This window comes from Limanda limanda, chromosome 8 (assembly GCF_963576545.1).
Source record: "Limanda limanda chromosome 8, fLimLim1.1, whole genome shotgun sequence".
NCBI classification, from domain to species: domain Eukaryota; kingdom Metazoa; phylum Chordata; class Actinopteri; order Pleuronectiformes; family Pleuronectidae; genus Limanda; species Limanda limanda.
In genome coordinates, this window is record NC_083643.1 from 11,929,905 (window position 1) to 11,948,492 (window position 18,588).

An 18,588-nucleotide genomic window follows, 5' to 3' on the forward strand; every position below is an offset into this window, starting at 1 on the left:
CCTAAGTCTTACAGTGCAATATTTAAATGGAGACAAGTTGGCCTCATTTTGTTAAAGGTTCTGTGTGTAGGATTTAGTGACATCTAGTGGTGAAGTTGCATGTTGTACTCCTCATCTCTCACTCCCCATCAGAAGAACATGGTGGTCCTAGAGGACCTACTCCTGATTTCAATATTAAGTATTTAAATATAAAAGTCATAGTCAAGGGTAAAGAAATCAACAATTTGTACAATCTAGACGAAAAACACTAGTGGAAACATCACTAGGATTGTTTTATATTCAATTTCTATCAATCGATCCCTTCACTTAAACCTTACCCTGGACCTTTAAGTGTATTGATTGGATTTGATCTTATAGTTTTAATCTAGTTTGATGCTCCTTAGCGCCTCTATAGTTACAGGTTCTCTGCACCCACAGGTACATTCGGATGTGTAGTTTCCAGCGATGAGATGAAGAGCTGCTCCTCTTCATCAGAGGCCCTGCGATCTGAATGAAAACCAAAACATGTCATTGAGCGGAATTGGCTCAGAGCTCTGACAGCAGCAGTCTCCTCCCCCTGAAGTGGATCTGAAGAGGAGCTCTCTCTCCCCCTCTCTCTCTCTCGGCTCTGCCTCACATACAGGAAGAAGTTAAATAAGTGTAAAGAAGAAGAAAACAGCAACAACCCAGAAACACACTTTTTTTTCACTCGCACGTCTTCAGCAGTGTGTGTATTTCTTGGTTTCTCCGCCTCCCTCGCCTCCTGTCTGGCGCCCTGGCTGAAATGCAGAAGAGGAAGAGGAGTTGGAGGTGAATGTGAGGAGGCGCTGCTCTAACGCGTGTGGATTTACTTTCAGACGAAGGCAGGAGCCACAGACCTTCACGCATGGAGAACCAGGGGAGATCTTCTTCGTAGTTTGCGCAAAAGTTCATAGAAGAACCATGTCAGAGCACAGATCCAGTTTCCTTCACCTCGGAGACATTGTGTCTCTTTACGCGGAAGGCTCGGTGAATGGCTTCATCAGCACTCTGGGGTATGTTCCTCTGCGCTTCTCCTCTTATCCCCCCCCCACATGTGCTGTGTTTCTATGCCTTCGCTGCTTCTCTGTCACTTTCCTCTTCTCTGATCGGCCCCTGCGAGCCGATCGAGGAAGAGGTTCCTGTGTGGGACTTGTTGTGGCACAGGCCTGTCAACGCGTAATCCGTCGCTTCTGAGGAAATTCTTCACGTTTACGCAAATGCGACAGGAATGCAAAGCAGCGTGTTGCCCAGGTGGAGGCTGCCAAAGGTTACCGGAGCTCGGTGTGGCACCTGGGAGTCAAAGCAGGGACCCGGGGACCCATACGAGGACACGAGAAGACGTCAGGGAGGCCCCCTTTCAAAAGACGTCTGGGAGATCCAGTAATGAAGATCAAATGATATGCAGACGATATTCAACTAAATGTTTAGAGTAACTGAGACATTTACATACATTTACATTGTGCCTGTATGTGAGCTTAGTGTCTCCCCTGAAAATACTGCGACTATATTCATTTCAGCTCCGTTTATTGTCACTGCTCAGGGTTCAACCAGATGAAGTGTCCCAGTGGTGCAGACTGTAACGATGAATTAGATAAGGAAAAAAAACCCACAAGTGATAAATACAAACTTCAGAGAAAGAAAAGCCTCTGTGTCTGTGCACGGCGCCATCCTTCAGGAAATGCAAATAAGAGAGGGAAATGCACCGTTGACTATCTGACGATGTTGTATAAAAGGGAATTCTTTGTTTATGTATGAAACACATTTGAGTGATATTCAGCTGAATATCATACGTTTGCCACAAAAGTTAGCAACTAGGCCCTCTGTTAAAGCTGTGCTGATTAACATCAGGATGAAGAATCTGAGGGGTCATCAGATTAGCAATAGGCTATTGTCTGTCGAGGATTTGCCTCTGGGGGCAACAGCTAATATTTTGGGGCTTCCTGTGTAGACAGACAATATCCAGGCCAATACTCCTTCCTTTGTATGTAGTTCACCGTTTACAGTCTGTTACACACAAAACACAAACAGTTATTCTTTTTCTAGGTGTTTCAGATCCACATGACATTTGGGAGGATCTCTACTAACAGCTACCTGCATATGAATGCAGATTAATTAGAAAGCTGATAGCCGGTTTGTGTTCTGGCTCTTTTGCTCTCTACACTTAGTGTTTGTGTGTTGGGGCGACCAAAGCCAACTCAAACATGACTGATCAAACTAGAAACAGACACCTGAAGACTTCTGGCGCCCAAATGTTGTCCCGTGAAAACAGATTTTGCATATTCAACTGTAGAATCTGTTAATAGAGATTACCAGATAAGTGGTGGGTCAGGAAAAAACAACCATTAAATTAACTATTAACTCATTTACTAATAATTAATTAAGTTTAAATACGTTTTTTGGTGTAAGTTGCTCATAGGAATAAGTAGACACTGCTTAATTTTCAGGGGACATACTCATGTAATGTCGTCTACTACTTTTCAATGGTAGTTTTTCTTTTACGTCTCAGCTGACTTTTGTGTAGGGTTGATAGAAACTACTTTTCATTGGGTCATTCTCCTCTAGCGTCACTATGGTTTGCTTGGCTGTATTTCCTCCTGTGTGGACAGGGTAGAGTGTCAGTGCAAGGTGAAATACCTTTGGTGGTTCCAGTTGCTCTCTGGCCCCTAAACCCACAGAACAAGTGTGGAAAGATCGACTGGCCCTGAGGAATGAGCCCTGCCCCACCCACCTTCTCTCCCTTTTCCCTCATTTTCTGTTCTCACTTTCTGTCGTTCCTGTTTCTCCGACAGGCAGAGCATGCACGTTCGGATGTAAACACCTCAGCTTTAATGTCTTGTTCTCTGGACGATCTAGAGAGTATTTGAGCAAATGGCAGATGAAGTATGTTTTATACCTTCACTTATACAATGTTCCCGGACTCACTGTCTTCAGGACAACACACAGTCAAACTACTTTATGTGTCTCGAAAGCTCTGTGCCAATGTAAACAGCACACAGGGGCAGACAACATTTTAAAATCCCCCCACAGCAATTGTTCACACCTCCTATTTTTGTGAGGCAAAGAAGTGAAATTCTTATCAGCGTTGTATAACTCATGCAGTTTGACAGGGGCGCTGTGTATTTTATCAAGCGCTGAGCTCACCAAGGTTCAGAGAAAGGAGAATCTAGAGCAAAGAGCTGCAGGAACCTCGGCCCTGGTGAGCACAATGTTGCCACGGCTGCACAAGGCTACCCAGGCTGTTTGCTCAGGAATATAATGAATCAGTGAGTTCCTTACACACCTTATACTGTAAACACTCACAAACCGGATGATCTTATAAGGAACACAAAGGTCACGAGGCTGATTCAAATCCACAGGTGTCCTTGACCTTTTGGATATCGTGCTTTCCCATGTTTACGGTTGTCAAGAGGGTTTATTTTGGAGATCTGTGACATTTAATGTTTCTCAATAATCAAGCGATTCATGGTATTATCCAAGATTGGTTTGAACCACGAGCAGTTACTTCAAGATGATATACGCAATACGTCATTTAGTATGTGATGATTTTCCCATGGATAAGCCTATAGCTTTCTGCAGAAATGAAGTAATCGCAGGTTGGTAAAGAGGAAGTGCATGACTCAGTCTGCTCCATCAGCAGGTTGAAACATGCAGTGACAGAAAATGGTTGTAAAACCTTTTAACTTTCGAGTCACTTTCTCTAGTTGTCGTGCAACATATCAGACAGGTTTTTTCTGGTGGTCCTCACACACTGTGGCCCTCTCTGTGTTGTTGTCTCAGTCCACTCCACACAAGCTATGCAGCTATTATTAGCTCGTCTGTGTCCAGCCTGGTAGATTTATCTTTGGTTCATGTTTAACTCGGTTACACAGAAAACCTCTCCTGCTTGCTGAGTGTCAGCCACCGTCAAACCCCCCCGTGTTTGCAGCGCCAGCCCCTCTGCGGACATAGGATGACTTATTAATGAGCTGGAGGGCCTTTTCCACGGGGCCTTCCTGTTTAGCCATTTAGCACTTGATGATGTTTCCTGTTGGGCCCTATTGTTTCTCATTTAGATGTCACTCTGATACAGAGTTAGAGGAAATAATACACACACACACACACACACCGTGAATCGACACACTGATCAAGTGTTGTGGCATAAAAAAAGGAAATGGCTCAGTTCATTTAAGGAGGGCTGCTCGCTTTGAATGAATTTGAGGGATTGTGTATTGCATTATGTTTCTCTTCGGTGGATGAATGGATGTGCTTGTGCATCTGTGCATGGGAATAAAGTCTGAGATCAGTCATACATGGTGCCTCAGAATTTGATTAGGTCTGTCTGGACGAAGACCAACAAGCAGCACCACCTAGACACGGATTTACTGACATAAGAAACCTTAAAGTCCAACTATTCAGATAAAATAAGACCTTTCTCACATCTACGAGAAAAAGTAAAGTAAAAGCAGATTCACAGCTGGAGCCCAGACCTAAATTTTGGTCTCAGAAAGAAAAGCCGACTCTTTAATAATGAGGGTGTAAAACATTTCCTCAGGGGAAATTCCATTACCCTTTTGTTTTTTCTGGTTTCACGCATTCGGTTCCACTGAATAATGGCCAACTGAATACAGTGTTTCAAATGTTCCTTGTAGCGAATGAGATCAATTAGCTTGTGTTTACAAATACCAGCAGTGTTCACAATTGGCACCATGCCTACTTTGAGTATTAGCCCTAGTGTTTCTAAGTGGTATTACTGGTCGCTGTTTTACTGGTTCCTGCCCAAAGCAAGAAACAGCGAGTTGCAAAATCCCCATTTACACTAAACCCTTTTAAAAAGGCAGTGAAGTAATAAGGCCGCATTGTTGATGGAACATAAAAAACACCCGTCAAGTTTTCACTAGCCTCATCAGTCTATTTATCAGTGAGTCATTCGCGGCCTGCAGAGAGAGACTACTTGTTTTCCATCTGTCCTTCTGTTCACCTTGTTTTCTTCCTCCTCAGACATCGAGAACCCTTTTCTTTTGCCGGGTAGAGTTTCAACAGTCACTCTGCTGGTTCCATCTGCCTTTTCCAGTGTCGGGGGGGAAAGTTGCCTATAGCTGCTGGGGAAACAAAAGCACCATCCTCTTCCTGTTTTGGTTCGACAGTGGTGGACATTCATTTTGCCTAAATTTTCCCATGAGATTTCTTACATGGTGGTGACTCTTGTAGGGAATCAATTCCAAAACATATCGTGCGGCCGTCACAGAGTGCAATCGGAATCGACTTTATACTCACAAGTTAAAACAAAACAAACTACTAGCGACTACTTGTGATCCACGGCAGTGACTGGAGATATCCATCATCATCAGCTTTGCAGCTTTAACAGTCCGTGCAGATTTGTAATGTGTGAATTTCAGAGACCTGCTGAGCCAGTGAAACGTCTCTAGTGTGTAAAACAGTCAGCGAAGAGCCAATACAAGTCTAGGATGTGGGTAACTAGGCCGTTATTCAGTGGATGACACCACTTCAAATTCCCTCTAATCAACCCTGCACAGAAACCACATGGTTTCCTCCAGCGGCCTTGAGGATCCTCCAGTGACCCAGACAATGGTGTTTCTAAAAGCTTCATCTTACACACACACAGACACTGTGCAAAGTCGGATGTCATTTATCTAAACACAAACCACAAGACTCAGCAGACCTTCACGCCGCTGGCTCGGTAAACAGCGATCAAAGCAGCTTTAGATTAGATGAGCTCCAGAAAATGTTTAGAGCATCAGTCCAGCCTCTGAGAGCTGTGTCACCAGCTGAGCTTTTCATCCTGCAGGTGCCAAGTGAACTGCCACTCAAGTGTGGTTTTGAGCCGTGGATTGAAATGAGTGGTTGTAGAATTCATGTATTTGCATTTGTATGCGACACCACAATTGGACGACTGTTTGTGTCATGTAAATCTATATTTTTCAGGGATAATAACTGGCCAGTGGAAAACACTAAATCATATGTCCATGATCTTGTATCTCAGTACAGCCCCAAACCATCTGCCATTTTTCATTTCACAATTTAAGATTGTGAAATAGACAATTATATAATTATTTTTGAAGTGTGGGAAATATTAATTTGCATATTAACCTCCGCCAAGAGATCATGTTTTTTCGTCTCTATTTGCTTTTTTATTTGTTAGTTAGCAGGATTACGCAAAAACTACTCAACTGAATTCCATGATATGTTTTGGAAAGCAGAGCCATGACCTAAGGAGGAACCATTTCTGTCCGGATCAGCAGATCCAGGAGTATTTTCTTCTTTTTCTTTAACTTTGTGAGATGGGAAGTTCTTCAGAAAATTGGTTTCTCAGAGAGTGATTCATGGATCTTGAATCAAAAAACCTGAACTTTTATTAGATTTAGAGGGTTAATCTTTACTCCTCTTGCCACAACTGTAATGTACTTAAGAAATGATGGTGAGTGAAATTTTGTATTTGTGTTTTTCTCTACAGGCTTGTCGATGACAGGTGTGTGGTTCAGCCTGATGCCGGAGACCTTGCTAACCCGCCTAAGAAATTTAGAGGTTTGTATGATTAGACTAGTCACACTGGTTCAGGGTTACACACACACACACACCACACAGACACACACACACACACACACACACACACACACACACACACACACACACACACACACACACACACACACACACACACACACACACACACACACACACACACACACAATGTCAAAGCTGACCAGATCCTTTGCTTTCAGTGTTGTTAAACACAACATTGTGGTTTTCATGAAGCTTTAATAGGTTTAACTGGCTATTCAGTCGCCCGCTGGGTAAACAACCACTAACCTCAAAAAGGCAGCTTCACCACATTAAGACCCTTTAGTGGAACTCAACCTGACTTACAGGGAGTGACTCCCTAGTGCCTGAATGCTTCTCGTCCTCTGCAGATTGCCTCTTCAAGGTGTGTCCCATGAACAGATACTCAGCCCAGAAGCAGTTCTGGAAGGCAAAACAAGGAAAACAAGGAAATAACAACACACAGGGAGATCTTTTCAAGAAGTTACAGGTACCACCCCCTTTTTTTGTTATCTCAATCTGCATCTAGATCTCTTTTGTTCTTGTGTATCCGAAAGCTCTAACAGATTTATCTTGTATTACCCAGCATGCAGCAGAACTGGAACAGAAGCAGAATGAGTCAGAGAACAAGAAGCTGCTCGGAGAGGTTGTCAAATACAGTAATGTCATCCAGGTACAGATCTCTACTGCAACGTCACACTGGCTCCAGTCCACAGCTTTTGTTTTGTTTATCTGTTTAACCAAGGTTACGTTACTGAGATCCAGTCTGATTACTCAGGCAGGTCTGAAAAAAAAAATGAAAGGATAGGACGTGTTGTCAGTGATCACTAGGCTCTTGATCCAGGTGTTGAGTTGAGAAAAGAAACTTCATACTTTACTGCTGTTGGAAAACATGTTCAAACAGTTTATGAGGGTTGACTTTGAAAGCTGGTGTAATTTACCCCTGTCTGAACACTGGAGTCCTGTAATGTGCAGGGTGGTCGGACACACTTTATTCAGACTGTCAGACTGAATGAAATTTGAAGCCAGTTCTTTTGAAACAATCAAGTTACCTTGAGGTGATAAGCAACCTATTTATTTAAAAAGTGGATATCTTATTACTCTTGTACAATGGTGGGAGGTATTTAAGTACTTACGCAACACTTACCTATAGATCACTAAATATTGAATATTAGCTATTTACTATTTGTTAATAGACTGACATTTAATTGTTTTAAAACTGTGATTTATTTCTATCTAATATTATAATCATATTTGTGTGTATTTTTATTATTACTTATTAGGCTTAAGTATTGCTTATTATACTACTTTTATTCACATTGGATTTATTTATTTCATGTTTACTACATCGTTAATATTTGGTAAATATTAAATCCAACACCCTTAGCTGATAGTTACTTTCCACAAAAGTAATAAAATATGATGCTTTGGAATATAGCAAAAACATAAAATATGAATTAATTGATCAGTTGATGATTTAAAAAAAAAATATTTTCTCATGTTAAACTTCAACAGGTTTTCAGGTTTGAGTTGTAACATTAAGAAATCTGAATTTTATAGAATAATCATCATAAAGTAATCAGTAGATGAATCTTTAATGAAAACGATCAGGAGTTGCCTGTCTATATACAATTATATAAAATCAACTGTTTATTGCTTGAGTAATAACAATCTTATGATGTAATATATAATAGTGCAGCACCCTTTGGGGCCTGTGTGAACTTAGGCCCCCCTTTATGGCACCTGGTTCAGGAAAGTCTTAGGTCAGCCCCTGTCTCAACCCTCTGGTTCCTCTGTCTCAGCTCCTGCACATTAAGAGCAACAAGTACCTGACGGTGAACAAGCGACTCCCGGCTTTGCTGGAGAAGAACGCCATGCGTGTTTCCTTGGACATGGACGGGAACGAGGGCTCCTGGTTTTACATCCAGCCCTTCTGGAAGCTGCGCAGCGAGGGAGACAATGTAGGTGTCCCCTCCGGCCGGAATCACCTTTCTGTACAAAGCCGTGACATTTCTCTCTGTTTACACTGTCAGGTCATTGTTTGTCCTGTCCCAGTAACATTTCTGATTTTGTCCTTCCCCCTTTTGGCTTTAGCATCCTATGGTTAAAGGTATTGCTCTTGATTGTGCATGGTGTTTGTGCGATATTAGGTCAGACACAGAATATCAAGTTAAACGCATGGATGCACTGGCCTCCCCCATTGCATGTAGATTTTCAGGTTGAGCTTAAAAAAGTATTCGGTAAGTTTCTCCCTCCTGTCTGCTGTATGACATTGAAAGTGACATCATAGCCTAAAATGTTTGTAATATTCCTGCACAGAATTGAAACAGCACATCCAACCTTGTGTGCTTGTGCACAGCTGCTCAATGAGATACAGTTGACTATGGACAGTCTATTATAATTGTTTATTATAAGTAGACTGAGCATGTATTTTGCAAACAACGATACAATAACAGGTTGTATACTTTTCAGCCACCATGTCTCTGTATGCTGCATTCGTGTCCGCTCACCATGGTCTGAATAAGTTTGCCGTGTACAGCTCCACCGCTCTCTCTCTCTCGTGTGAATCTCAGCCTGTAGCCGCTGCACTTAGCGCCTTTTGTGTTCTGAAGTAGATGTTTGCAGACCTGAGACAAACCCCTTCCTTTGCATGGACCCCACTCTTACTCTCTGTTTGAATCCATCCGAACTCTGCTGGAACTTGACCACCCTGTGTCTCCTGCTGCCACGTGACTTGTCTCTGGTTCGGTTCAAGGTGGTGGTTGGAGACAAGGTGGTGCTGATGCCAGTGAACGCAGGTCAGCCGCTCCACGCCAGTAACATCGAGCTGCTGGACAACCCCGGCTGCAAAGAGGTGGGACTAATTCATCCATATCATTCTGTTAAACAAGATACTTTTAATGTTTAATTATGATCTCTGTCTTAAATCTCCATGTATGATTACGATGTGTATTTTATATTTTTTGTTATTTGCTTTTATCTGCTTTATCGTTTTTTTTTATTTCTATGAAAAGTATCTGACTGTGTTAAAAGCACTATAAGTTTACTATTAAAACAGCATGTAGTTTAGGGAATAGTTTATAATGTGATATATCGATGTAATATATCTATATTTGATGGAATGTAATATTATACACACATCGTGTTGGCCCACAGAGAAGCTTCTAACTATTGTTAAAACTTGAAAAACAACAAGAAAAGTTGCCTTTCGAGGATTTAGGAGGCAGCATGGGACTTGATCAAATAAAATCTTGATTTTGTTTTCTGTTTTTCTTCTACTCTCTTCTTCATGCTGCAGGTTAATGCTGTCAGCTGTACCACCAGCTGGAAGGTCACCTTGTTCATGAAGTTTAGCGACTACAAGGAAGATATCCTCAAGGGGGTATATTGTTTTTATTATGTTTGAGTCTCTCTATTCAGTCCATGTTTAAGCAGAATTTGTTACAGCTAAACAACGCCTAATCATGTTTGCGTGTGTCCTCTGTCAGGGAGACGTGGTGAGGCTGTTTCATGCCGAGCAGGAGAAGTTTCTCACCTCGGACGATTACAAGAAGCAGCAGCACGTGTTCCTCAGGACCACACTGAGGCAGACGGCCACCTCCGCCACCAGCTCCAAGGCTCTGTGGGAGGTCGAGGTAACACACAGACTAATAACATCTCACTCTCAGTTTGAATTCATCAGTGATGCTGTGATGTAGCTGGAGTTGATCATCATCATGACTTTTTGGGAAATTGAAAGTCATACGGTACATCAACAAAATAAAGACCCCACTAAATAAACCTAATATATTCCTACACAATTAGATTTACAGCTTTGTCTTTGTTAAGGACAGTTTCTCACAGGTTCAGGCCATTATTCCTCCTTTGATTGTACGTTATTATAATGTTCTTCTTTCTGCCATTTCAACCGTTAGTTCTTTGTAATCCTCTATCTGTTGTACTGCGTGTTCCTCTTTATCAGTTTACACTCTAAACTGGAGTTCCTCTTGTCCCTCTGCTGTTTGTTCCTGCATGTTCTTAACATATCTGCGGTTGACGTGTTTTAGTGCCAGTATGACAAACACAAATTCCTTTTGTACTTAGCGAATCGGATGACTCGCATTCTGACTCATTCGGTCGCTGCACTGCGATGGTGCAAACGCTGCAAATGAAGACATGCATCTTTTTTCTCCATTTGGTTTGTGAACTAATCCTGTCTCAGGAGAACCAGAGATATTTAACAGTAATCATCCTTATCTATGTGTGTTGAAATGTCATAGTAATTCCCATACAGACAAAAGCTGAAAAACTGAAAAGTTCCCCTGCTACATTAGAAAGTTAGATTGAAGGAGGAACTGACTGACACTAATTCCAGATGTTTGATGTATTATTTGCTGTTCCCAGGTTGTGCACTATGACCCCTGTAGAGGCGGAGCCGGCCAGTGGAACAGTCTCTTCCGCTTTAAACACCTTGCGACTGGGAATTATCTCGCTTCCGAGGTGAGTTTTGCTCTTACGCTCGTTTCAGAGCTTCAACTTTCATTTTTATTTTTTTTAACGATGCTTCTTATTGTGTCAAATTACATAGTTCTTTTTGAAAAATAGCTGAAACTTTCTTTTGAATGACAGCGTCTGCTTCTCAGTGTCTGTGTAAGCACAGTTGAGGGGGACTTTAGGTGATGTGCTGTAGGTGGCAGTGTTCCCATTGATATGGCCTGTATCCCCATCTTCTGCTGTATGGGTGATAAGGACGATAATGACATGATTGTCTCCACATCCGAGATCTGAGACTGTTCAATATCTTTTTTATAGGCAAACCCTGAATTCAAGGAGACCACAGTGGAGTCCCAAGGAGAGGTGAGTCATTCAAACCAGCACATGTAGCTGCAAACCACTCACAGCTGATTGTCTCACTAACTACTCTACAGGGCTGATAATTACAGTTATGTGCATCAGCAGTGCAATTAGGTCGTCATTTCACACCATGAATGAGTTAGATTGCACTTGACTGAAGGATAAAATGAGTTTGTGACTATGAAATCAAGTGTTTAAGTGCAAAGAGTTATTAGCTCAGCAGATGAACATTTTTTGGTTGAATTTCAGTCTCTTCTCTGTCTCCTCATCCGTTGGTTACGCAACACCACCAGTTCTCTCACACTTAAAGTACACAAACAGACACACACACACGCACATGCAAACTCTGCCAAAGTCTGCATCTATATCGAGACATTTATTTCAGCTCTTCACTGACTTGCACATTTGTATTCTGGCAATGCAAGGCACGCGCACACAAACTCTCTCCGCCTCACACACTGACTCATGCACATGCCGAGTTTCAGACACACTGGGGGCTCCTTACATAACATCTGGGTGTGGGGGTGCCCTGCAAGAGCGGATGGAGGGAAGGCAGACGTGCTGTCTGCTCTGCTCCACTTGCCGATGCTAAGCTGGTGGGGTGAGTCACCGGCGGATGGGGACGGGAAGAAAGAGGGGAGGGAGTGGGAGGAAAGAGAAGTTGAGGCGCGGAGGTAGCTCCAGGGACCCTCCCATTGACATGAAGAGAACAGCAGGAGAAATTAACCCTCGTCATTATGGGTTGCATCTGCAGCCTACGTACTGTAGAGTCTAACACGCAGCGCAGAGAAGTCTTGGATCTCTGGCATCATGTCTGTGTTAAATGTAGTCTGGCTCATCCATCCACTCTCACTGATGGAGTTTATCAACAGTGGAGCTCATCCGTCAGTATTAAGAGGAGCATGTGCAGAGAGATGTGACAACCAGACACAAAACATGTCCATGCTCCTCTTTATGGTCACAAAGGTCAGAGAGACTTACTTCAAGTATTGTATATAATCATTTTCACCGCCCCTGTGTGTGCATGTTTGCCTGTGTCCTTGTGTGTGCGGCTGCAGAATGAAACCGACGCTGTGTTCACCAAGAGGAAGCATCAGGCAGCAGAGAAGATTGCGTTCACCCTGGTCTCTGTTCCCCACGGGAATGACATTGCCTCTCTGTTTGAGCTGGACGCCACCACCCTGCAGCGGGCCGACTGTCTGGTGCCCAGGTCAGTCACTCACACTGGGGGGGGCAACACCGACAATAACAATCTAACCACAACCAACCACAGGGGAACCAATAACAGGTCCTTTCAGAAAATCTGCCATTAGGGGGAGATTGTTGCTTTATTGAAATCATCTGCTCATGTGTTATTTTGTTGTTGGTGATGAGAGCAGTCTAAAACAAGTGTGTAGACATAACTGGATCAATTCTGAAACAAGTTAAAATCACGTAAAACATATTTGAAGTTTCTCATTCAAATTGCAGTATATTTAATATATCATAACAAGACAAAGAGTCTGCAGTCATGTTAGTGGGCGAGTGAGGCTGCACCTGCACACTGCTGCCTATTGCTAAATGCTAACATTAGCATGCTTAAATGCTTGCTTGATACAGAATGTGTTACATGCTGATATTTAGCAGAGATTATTTCGTGTGTGTTTATATTATTTTAGGATGTTAGCATCCTATTTTCTAATTCATGCTTAATACATAGTTGAACTGTGATTGTTTGGAATATCATCTTTTTGTTGTATGTGAGAAACTGTAGTTTTGGATCGAAGGATTGTGCTAAATGAAAAGTCTGAGGTTTAGGATGTCTCTGGAGGGTAACCAGATTTCATGGCAATTCATCCAGTTGTTGAGAAATTTGATATAAAAAACCCCCATCAAAAATGTCAACCTCATGGTGGCGCCAAAGGAACAATAATTGGCGTATTTTTGGCACCAAACTTTGTGCCTAGTAAACATTGTATGTATTTATCTTATGTGGAGCTAAAGTAAAAGGAAGGGCATCACCAAAGTCAACTGGATATATCCTCAGTGGATCATGAATGGTTTTACCAAATACCATCACAAAATTTTCTGTAGTCGTCGAGTTATTTCAATGGTTTTGAAGCACACCACATGGACACATATGTGCAGAGCCATCTTGCTACCACGGCTTCGACATCATGTGCTAGTATGACCCTTAGTTATTCACCAGCATGGCTTCTCTTTCAGTTCAAAAACAGCAGCAAGGTCATCCAATCAACAAAAAAAATATATCTGCTGTACATATTTTGTTCTATCCTTCCTCAGAAACTCATACGTGAGGCTTCGGCACCTGTGCACCAACACCTGGGTGACCAGCACCAACGTACCCATTGACGCAGAGGAGGAGCGGCAGGTTATGCTTAAGGTCTAAACTCTAATACTTATTAGATATTCTGAAATCTGCAAAACAACAAATTGGGAAAAAGGGTCTGAATATTGTCTAAAATTCACTCAACTAAAACAAGGGATGCATTATTTGGAAATTTGCTTGGACTGTCACAACAGATTGGCACCTGTCCCACTAAAGAGGACAAAGAGGCTTTTGCCATCGTGTCAGTTCCGCTGTCGGAGGTCAGGGACCTGGACTTTGCCAACGACGCCAGCAAAGTTTTGGAGTCCACTGTGAGAAAGCTTCAGTATGGCAACATCGCTCAGAACGAGAGGAGGTACAGAGACAATATGAGCGTGTTGACGCAGGTACTACAGGGTGGTGTAAATAGTTCATGAGTTCACATGTTATTTTTTGCCTTAATATCTATTTCAGGTTTGTGACTAAACTCCTGGAGGACCTGGTTTTCTTTGTGTGTGTCGTACCAAACAATGGCCAGGATGTGTTATCGGTGGTCACCTCTACACCAAACCGAGAGAGGCAGAAACTCATGAGGGAGCAGAACATCCTCGCCCAGGTCAGCACAACACACACACAGACACACACACACACACACACACACACACACACACACACACACACACACACACACACACACACACACACACACACACACACACACACACACACACACACACTTTTCTTTATGTCCCTTATGTTGAGACAGATTAATCTGAAGTGTGACAAAAGGACAGTAATGCCCAGAGCAAATCTTAATTTTATTGTGTTTCCATTAGTGAGATATTTTATAATAGCTACAGATTAGCCTCAGGAAGTCTGTTTATTGCATTACAGGCTGCAGAACCTCAATTCTTCATTGCCGTGTCTGGGTTTCTGCTCCTCTAGATCTTTGGCGTCCTGAAAGCACCATTCACCGATCAGGGGGATGGTGCCATGCTGAGGTTGGAGGATTTAGGAGACCAGCGCTATGCCCACTTCAAGTACATGTTGAGACTCTGCTACCGGGTGCTGCGGCACTCCCAACAGGACTACCGCAAAAACCAGGCATGGCTTTCTACACACGTCTACTATTGAGTGTTCACTGAGTTGTCATCCGGCTCATTAATATGGTCGTTATCAACAGGAGGCAGGGCAGTCCGCTGACAGAGAGGTGGAGATTTAACTGGGAGTTTAGAAGTATAGATTCTTCCAGATTGACTTAGAAAATCTATGCGGGCAGAGCAACTGCTGTAATGATGCTTCCTATTAAAAAACCTAAGCAGTGGTCAATCAGTCTTTTCTTCATTATTCAACAGAAATAATTCATGACAAATCTCGTAATGAACGTGAGCTCACAGCACAGTTTCTCCTGCTTAAATGAAAAGATTGAATTTATGTTGAATACACTCGGGACTCAGTGCACTCATTGGTATTTCTGCTATACTGTGTTCGTCTGTCAGGCACAACAATAGACTGTATGAAGATGGACGAAGCAGCTCAACTTCCTCTTACAATATCCAGAAATGAAGCTAAAATATCCAAAGTAAACATTGGCCCTTTTTTGTGCATTTGGAGCCAGATTCTGAGCAATAAACACTCTCGACCAATCACAAGCTAATGTCAGCTGTCAATCCTGATGTTTCATCCCGTGTTATAGCATCAAGTCACTAATCAAAGCCAAAATGGATCAATGTGATAAGAACTACCCCAAATGTATTTGACTTGTGCTTTGTCTTCCATCAATTAACATGGAGGAGAAGGGATAAATACCGCAGCCAGCCACCAGGTGGTGATTGGCTTCACTTTGAGGAGCTGTCACCTCGTCCATTCTTCTTTACAGTCTATGGTTAAAACCTACAAGCAGTAGAACCAGTTGAACTTTAGCTTGACACTCGTGTATAAGATGAATCAGTTGTGATTGATGGGTCCAACCCTCAGCCCTGATGAAAGTAATGTGAACCTTACAAGCAGCTGTCAGTTGTAACTGTGGGAAACCTCTTGAATGTGAATTAAGGCCTAAAGATAACAAAGTAAACTTGTTGAACAAGTTCTCTCTTGATAATCTTCAAACAAACACAAAGCTTAGCACAGTGATTCAGCTAATTTAATCCTTCTGTGTTACTGGCTCTGACTATTCCTGCGTGATTTCACAACCCTCTACAAAAATGCAGTGTTTAAAACCATATGTTTCTTGTTCCTCGCAGGAATATATAGCCAAAAAGTTCTCAATCATGCAGTCTCAGATTGGGTATGAGATCCTGGCCGAGGACACGATCACTGCGCTGCTGCACAACAACCGCAAGCTGCTGGAAAAACACATCACAGCCAAAGAGATCGAGACGTTTGTCAACCTGCTGAGACGCAACCGAGAGCCCAGGTCAGACCCGCTCAACCGCCGGAGACCAGAAGAACCCAGGGGACAGTTTAATTACAGAAAACACAGAACAATCCCGACGCTGTGAAAGAAAATTAGAAGTCATAATTAATGTAGCGAGAGGTTAAATTTGATCACGTAACCCAACACAATATGTGCATCTTATCCACTCGTATTGGAATTAATAATTGTTATATAATAGGCTTACCCACTTTACATGTCAAAAACAATACCGTATATCCTGTGAAAGACAACTTACACCAACTGTTCTGCTCTGCTCTGCTCTTCCAGGTTCTTGGATTATCTCTCTGATCTGTGTGTGTCCAACAAGACGGCCATCCCCGTCACACAGGAGCTCATCTGTAAATTTATGCTCAACCCCGCCAATGCAGATATCCTCATCCAGACCAAGTGAGTCGGTTTATTTCAAAAACATCCGAGTCGCTCCTGTTGCATTTCCCTCGTTCATATAAAAAAACGTGTTCAATCTCCCCAGCATGTGCGATTGCTGTTTCCTCCGGCTCGATAGATATTTCCAGCAGCACCTCTGCTTCACAGTGTACTGGTGCAGCTTTGTCTCGTAACCGCTTTCTGTCCCACTCTTTCCCTCCTTCCTCATCACCCCCTCCCAGACTAATCTCTAACATAGACAACACCCTGGATCCCCCCCAGCTGCAGGACGAGGTGGAGGACGAGGAGGTCTGGCTCTACTGGATCGACAGCCACAAGGAGCCTCACGGCAAATCCATCCGCCACCTGGCCCAGGACGCTAAGGCCAACCACAAGATGGATGTCGACATCATCACCTACTACAGGTGCCGGTTGCGCTCTTATCTTTTAGTTGTGCCAATGTGCTGAGCCTTATTTCCTGCGGCAACACAAAAGTAGCTGAAACAAACATAGAGACACCAAATGTTTTATTCCATCTGCAAAATAAAAAAAAGGGTGTCTTCTCCTCCTCTGCAGATATCAGCTGAACCTGTTTGCTAAAATGTGTCTGGACCGTCAGTATCTAGCCATCAACCAGATCTCCTGTCAGCTCCCCGTGGATCTGATCCTACGCAGCATGTTCGACGACTGCTTGCCGTACAACCTCCGAGCTTCCTTCTGCCGCCTGATGCTGCACATGCACGTGGACCGGGACCCGCAAGAAGCTGTGGTGCCCGTACGCTACGCCCGCCTCTGGACCGAGATCCCTTCCACCATCACTGTCCACGAGTGAGAGAGCGTGTGAGATTAATTGAGCGCTTGTATGTTGTCTGATGCACAATTAGACAGATTGTGTTTGTTTTGTGCAGGTTTGAGTACGATTCCACGGACAGCTCCAGAGAGGAGATGAAGAGGAAGTTTGCTCCCACGATGGAGTTTGTGGAAGATTATCTCAAAGACGTGGTCTGCCAGAATTTTCCATTCGGAGATAAAGACAAGAATGAACTGACACTAGAGGTAAAATCAACTGTTGCATGTATTTCAAATGTTATTACTCCTACTGTCAACCACATTTTCTCGAATAGGCTCAAATTGAACTGGTCTCAATTCACATGTCTTTTCCAGGTGGTGAATCTGGCTCGGAACCTGGTTTACTTTGGCTTCTACAGCTTCAGTGAGCTGCTGCGTCTCACACGCACCCTGCTGGCCATCCTGGATATTGTCCAGCAGCCACTGGCCTTCACCAACAAGCTCAACAAGAGCCCAGAGGCTGGTCAGTGCATTATTACATTGTGTTGGTCAAATCAGATAATTTTTTTTATGTAGCCCTTTAAACATTCAATAGAAAGTGAAAGTTATCTTGTGTTTTGTTGTTTCCTTATTTAAGGGCTAAGATAATTGAACAGGGCAGAGAGAGCGTTCAGGTTTGAGATGCAGCAGATAAAAAGCTTAAGGTGATTTATAAAAGTATCTGGGAGAAAAAACATGGGGACCTGATGGAGAAGCTGAGGTATCAGTGGAACAAATATATAAAGATACTGAAATTGAGACATGTTGATATGAGGATGAAGATGATCTGTCTGCAGATCAGAGGATTGATCCGTTCATGGAAATGATTCACAATAAAAAAGCAACTGGATTGACAAAAGTTTATTTTGAAGTGTTTCAAAGTGGATAAAGACATTAATAACATCAAACTTTTGGTTCAGTTTAATGGACTGAAGAGAATAACACAATGTTCTCCAGGGCTATCAAATTTTCACAGGCTGCAGATTTAACTTGATGATGATCACACACACACACACACACACACACACACACACAGACACACACACACACACACACACACACACACACACACACACACACACACACACACACACACACACACACACACACACACACACACACACACACACACACACACACACACACACACACACACACACAGACACACACACACACACACAGACACACACACACACACACACACACACACACACACACACACACACACACACACACACACAAACAAAGCAAAAAATATGTAAAAATAAATGTTTCCTTC

The 18,588-nt window shown here is 42.9% G+C and overlaps 1 protein-coding gene across 2 annotated transcripts in view; it reads left to right on the top strand.

Annotated features, from left to right (window-relative positions):
• The first annotated feature begins 570 nt into the window (after window positions 1-570).
• itpr2 (inositol 1,4,5-trisphosphate receptor, type 2) overlaps window positions 571-18,588 on the top strand; it is a 55,934-nt gene continuing 37,916 nt past the window's right edge. For both annotated transcript variants that reach the window (XM_061075837.1, XM_061075838.1), the window contains exons 1-21: window positions 571-1,013; window positions 6,452-6,522; window positions 6,909-7,027; window positions 7,124-7,210; window positions 8,340-8,498; window positions 9,293-9,391; window positions 9,836-9,919; window positions 10,026-10,172; window positions 10,921-11,016; window positions 11,329-11,373; window positions 12,429-12,580; window positions 13,654-13,753; window positions 13,894-14,054; window positions 14,153-14,294; window positions 14,624-14,782; window positions 15,922-16,094; window positions 16,383-16,502; window positions 16,724-16,906; window positions 17,058-17,309; window positions 17,390-17,537; window positions 17,646-17,793. In XM_061075837.1, coding sequence (XP_060931820.1) covers window positions 922-1,013; window positions 6,452-6,522; window positions 6,909-7,027; window positions 7,124-7,210; window positions 8,340-8,498; window positions 9,293-9,391; window positions 9,836-9,919; window positions 10,026-10,172; window positions 10,921-11,016; window positions 11,329-11,373; window positions 12,429-12,580; window positions 13,654-13,753; window positions 13,894-14,054; window positions 14,153-14,294; window positions 14,624-14,782; window positions 15,922-16,094; window positions 16,383-16,502; window positions 16,724-16,906; window positions 17,058-17,309; window positions 17,390-17,537; window positions 17,646-17,793 — 2,737 coding nt within the window. In that variant the 5' untranslated portion in view covers window positions 571-921. The remainder of the gene's footprint in view (window positions 1,014-6,451; window positions 6,523-6,908; window positions 7,028-7,123; window positions 7,211-8,339; window positions 8,499-9,292; window positions 9,392-9,835; window positions 9,920-10,025; window positions 10,173-10,920; window positions 11,017-11,328; window positions 11,374-12,428; window positions 12,581-13,653; window positions 13,754-13,893; window positions 14,055-14,152; window positions 14,295-14,623; window positions 14,783-15,921; window positions 16,095-16,382; window positions 16,503-16,723; window positions 16,907-17,057; window positions 17,310-17,389; window positions 17,538-17,645; window positions 17,794-18,588) is intronic.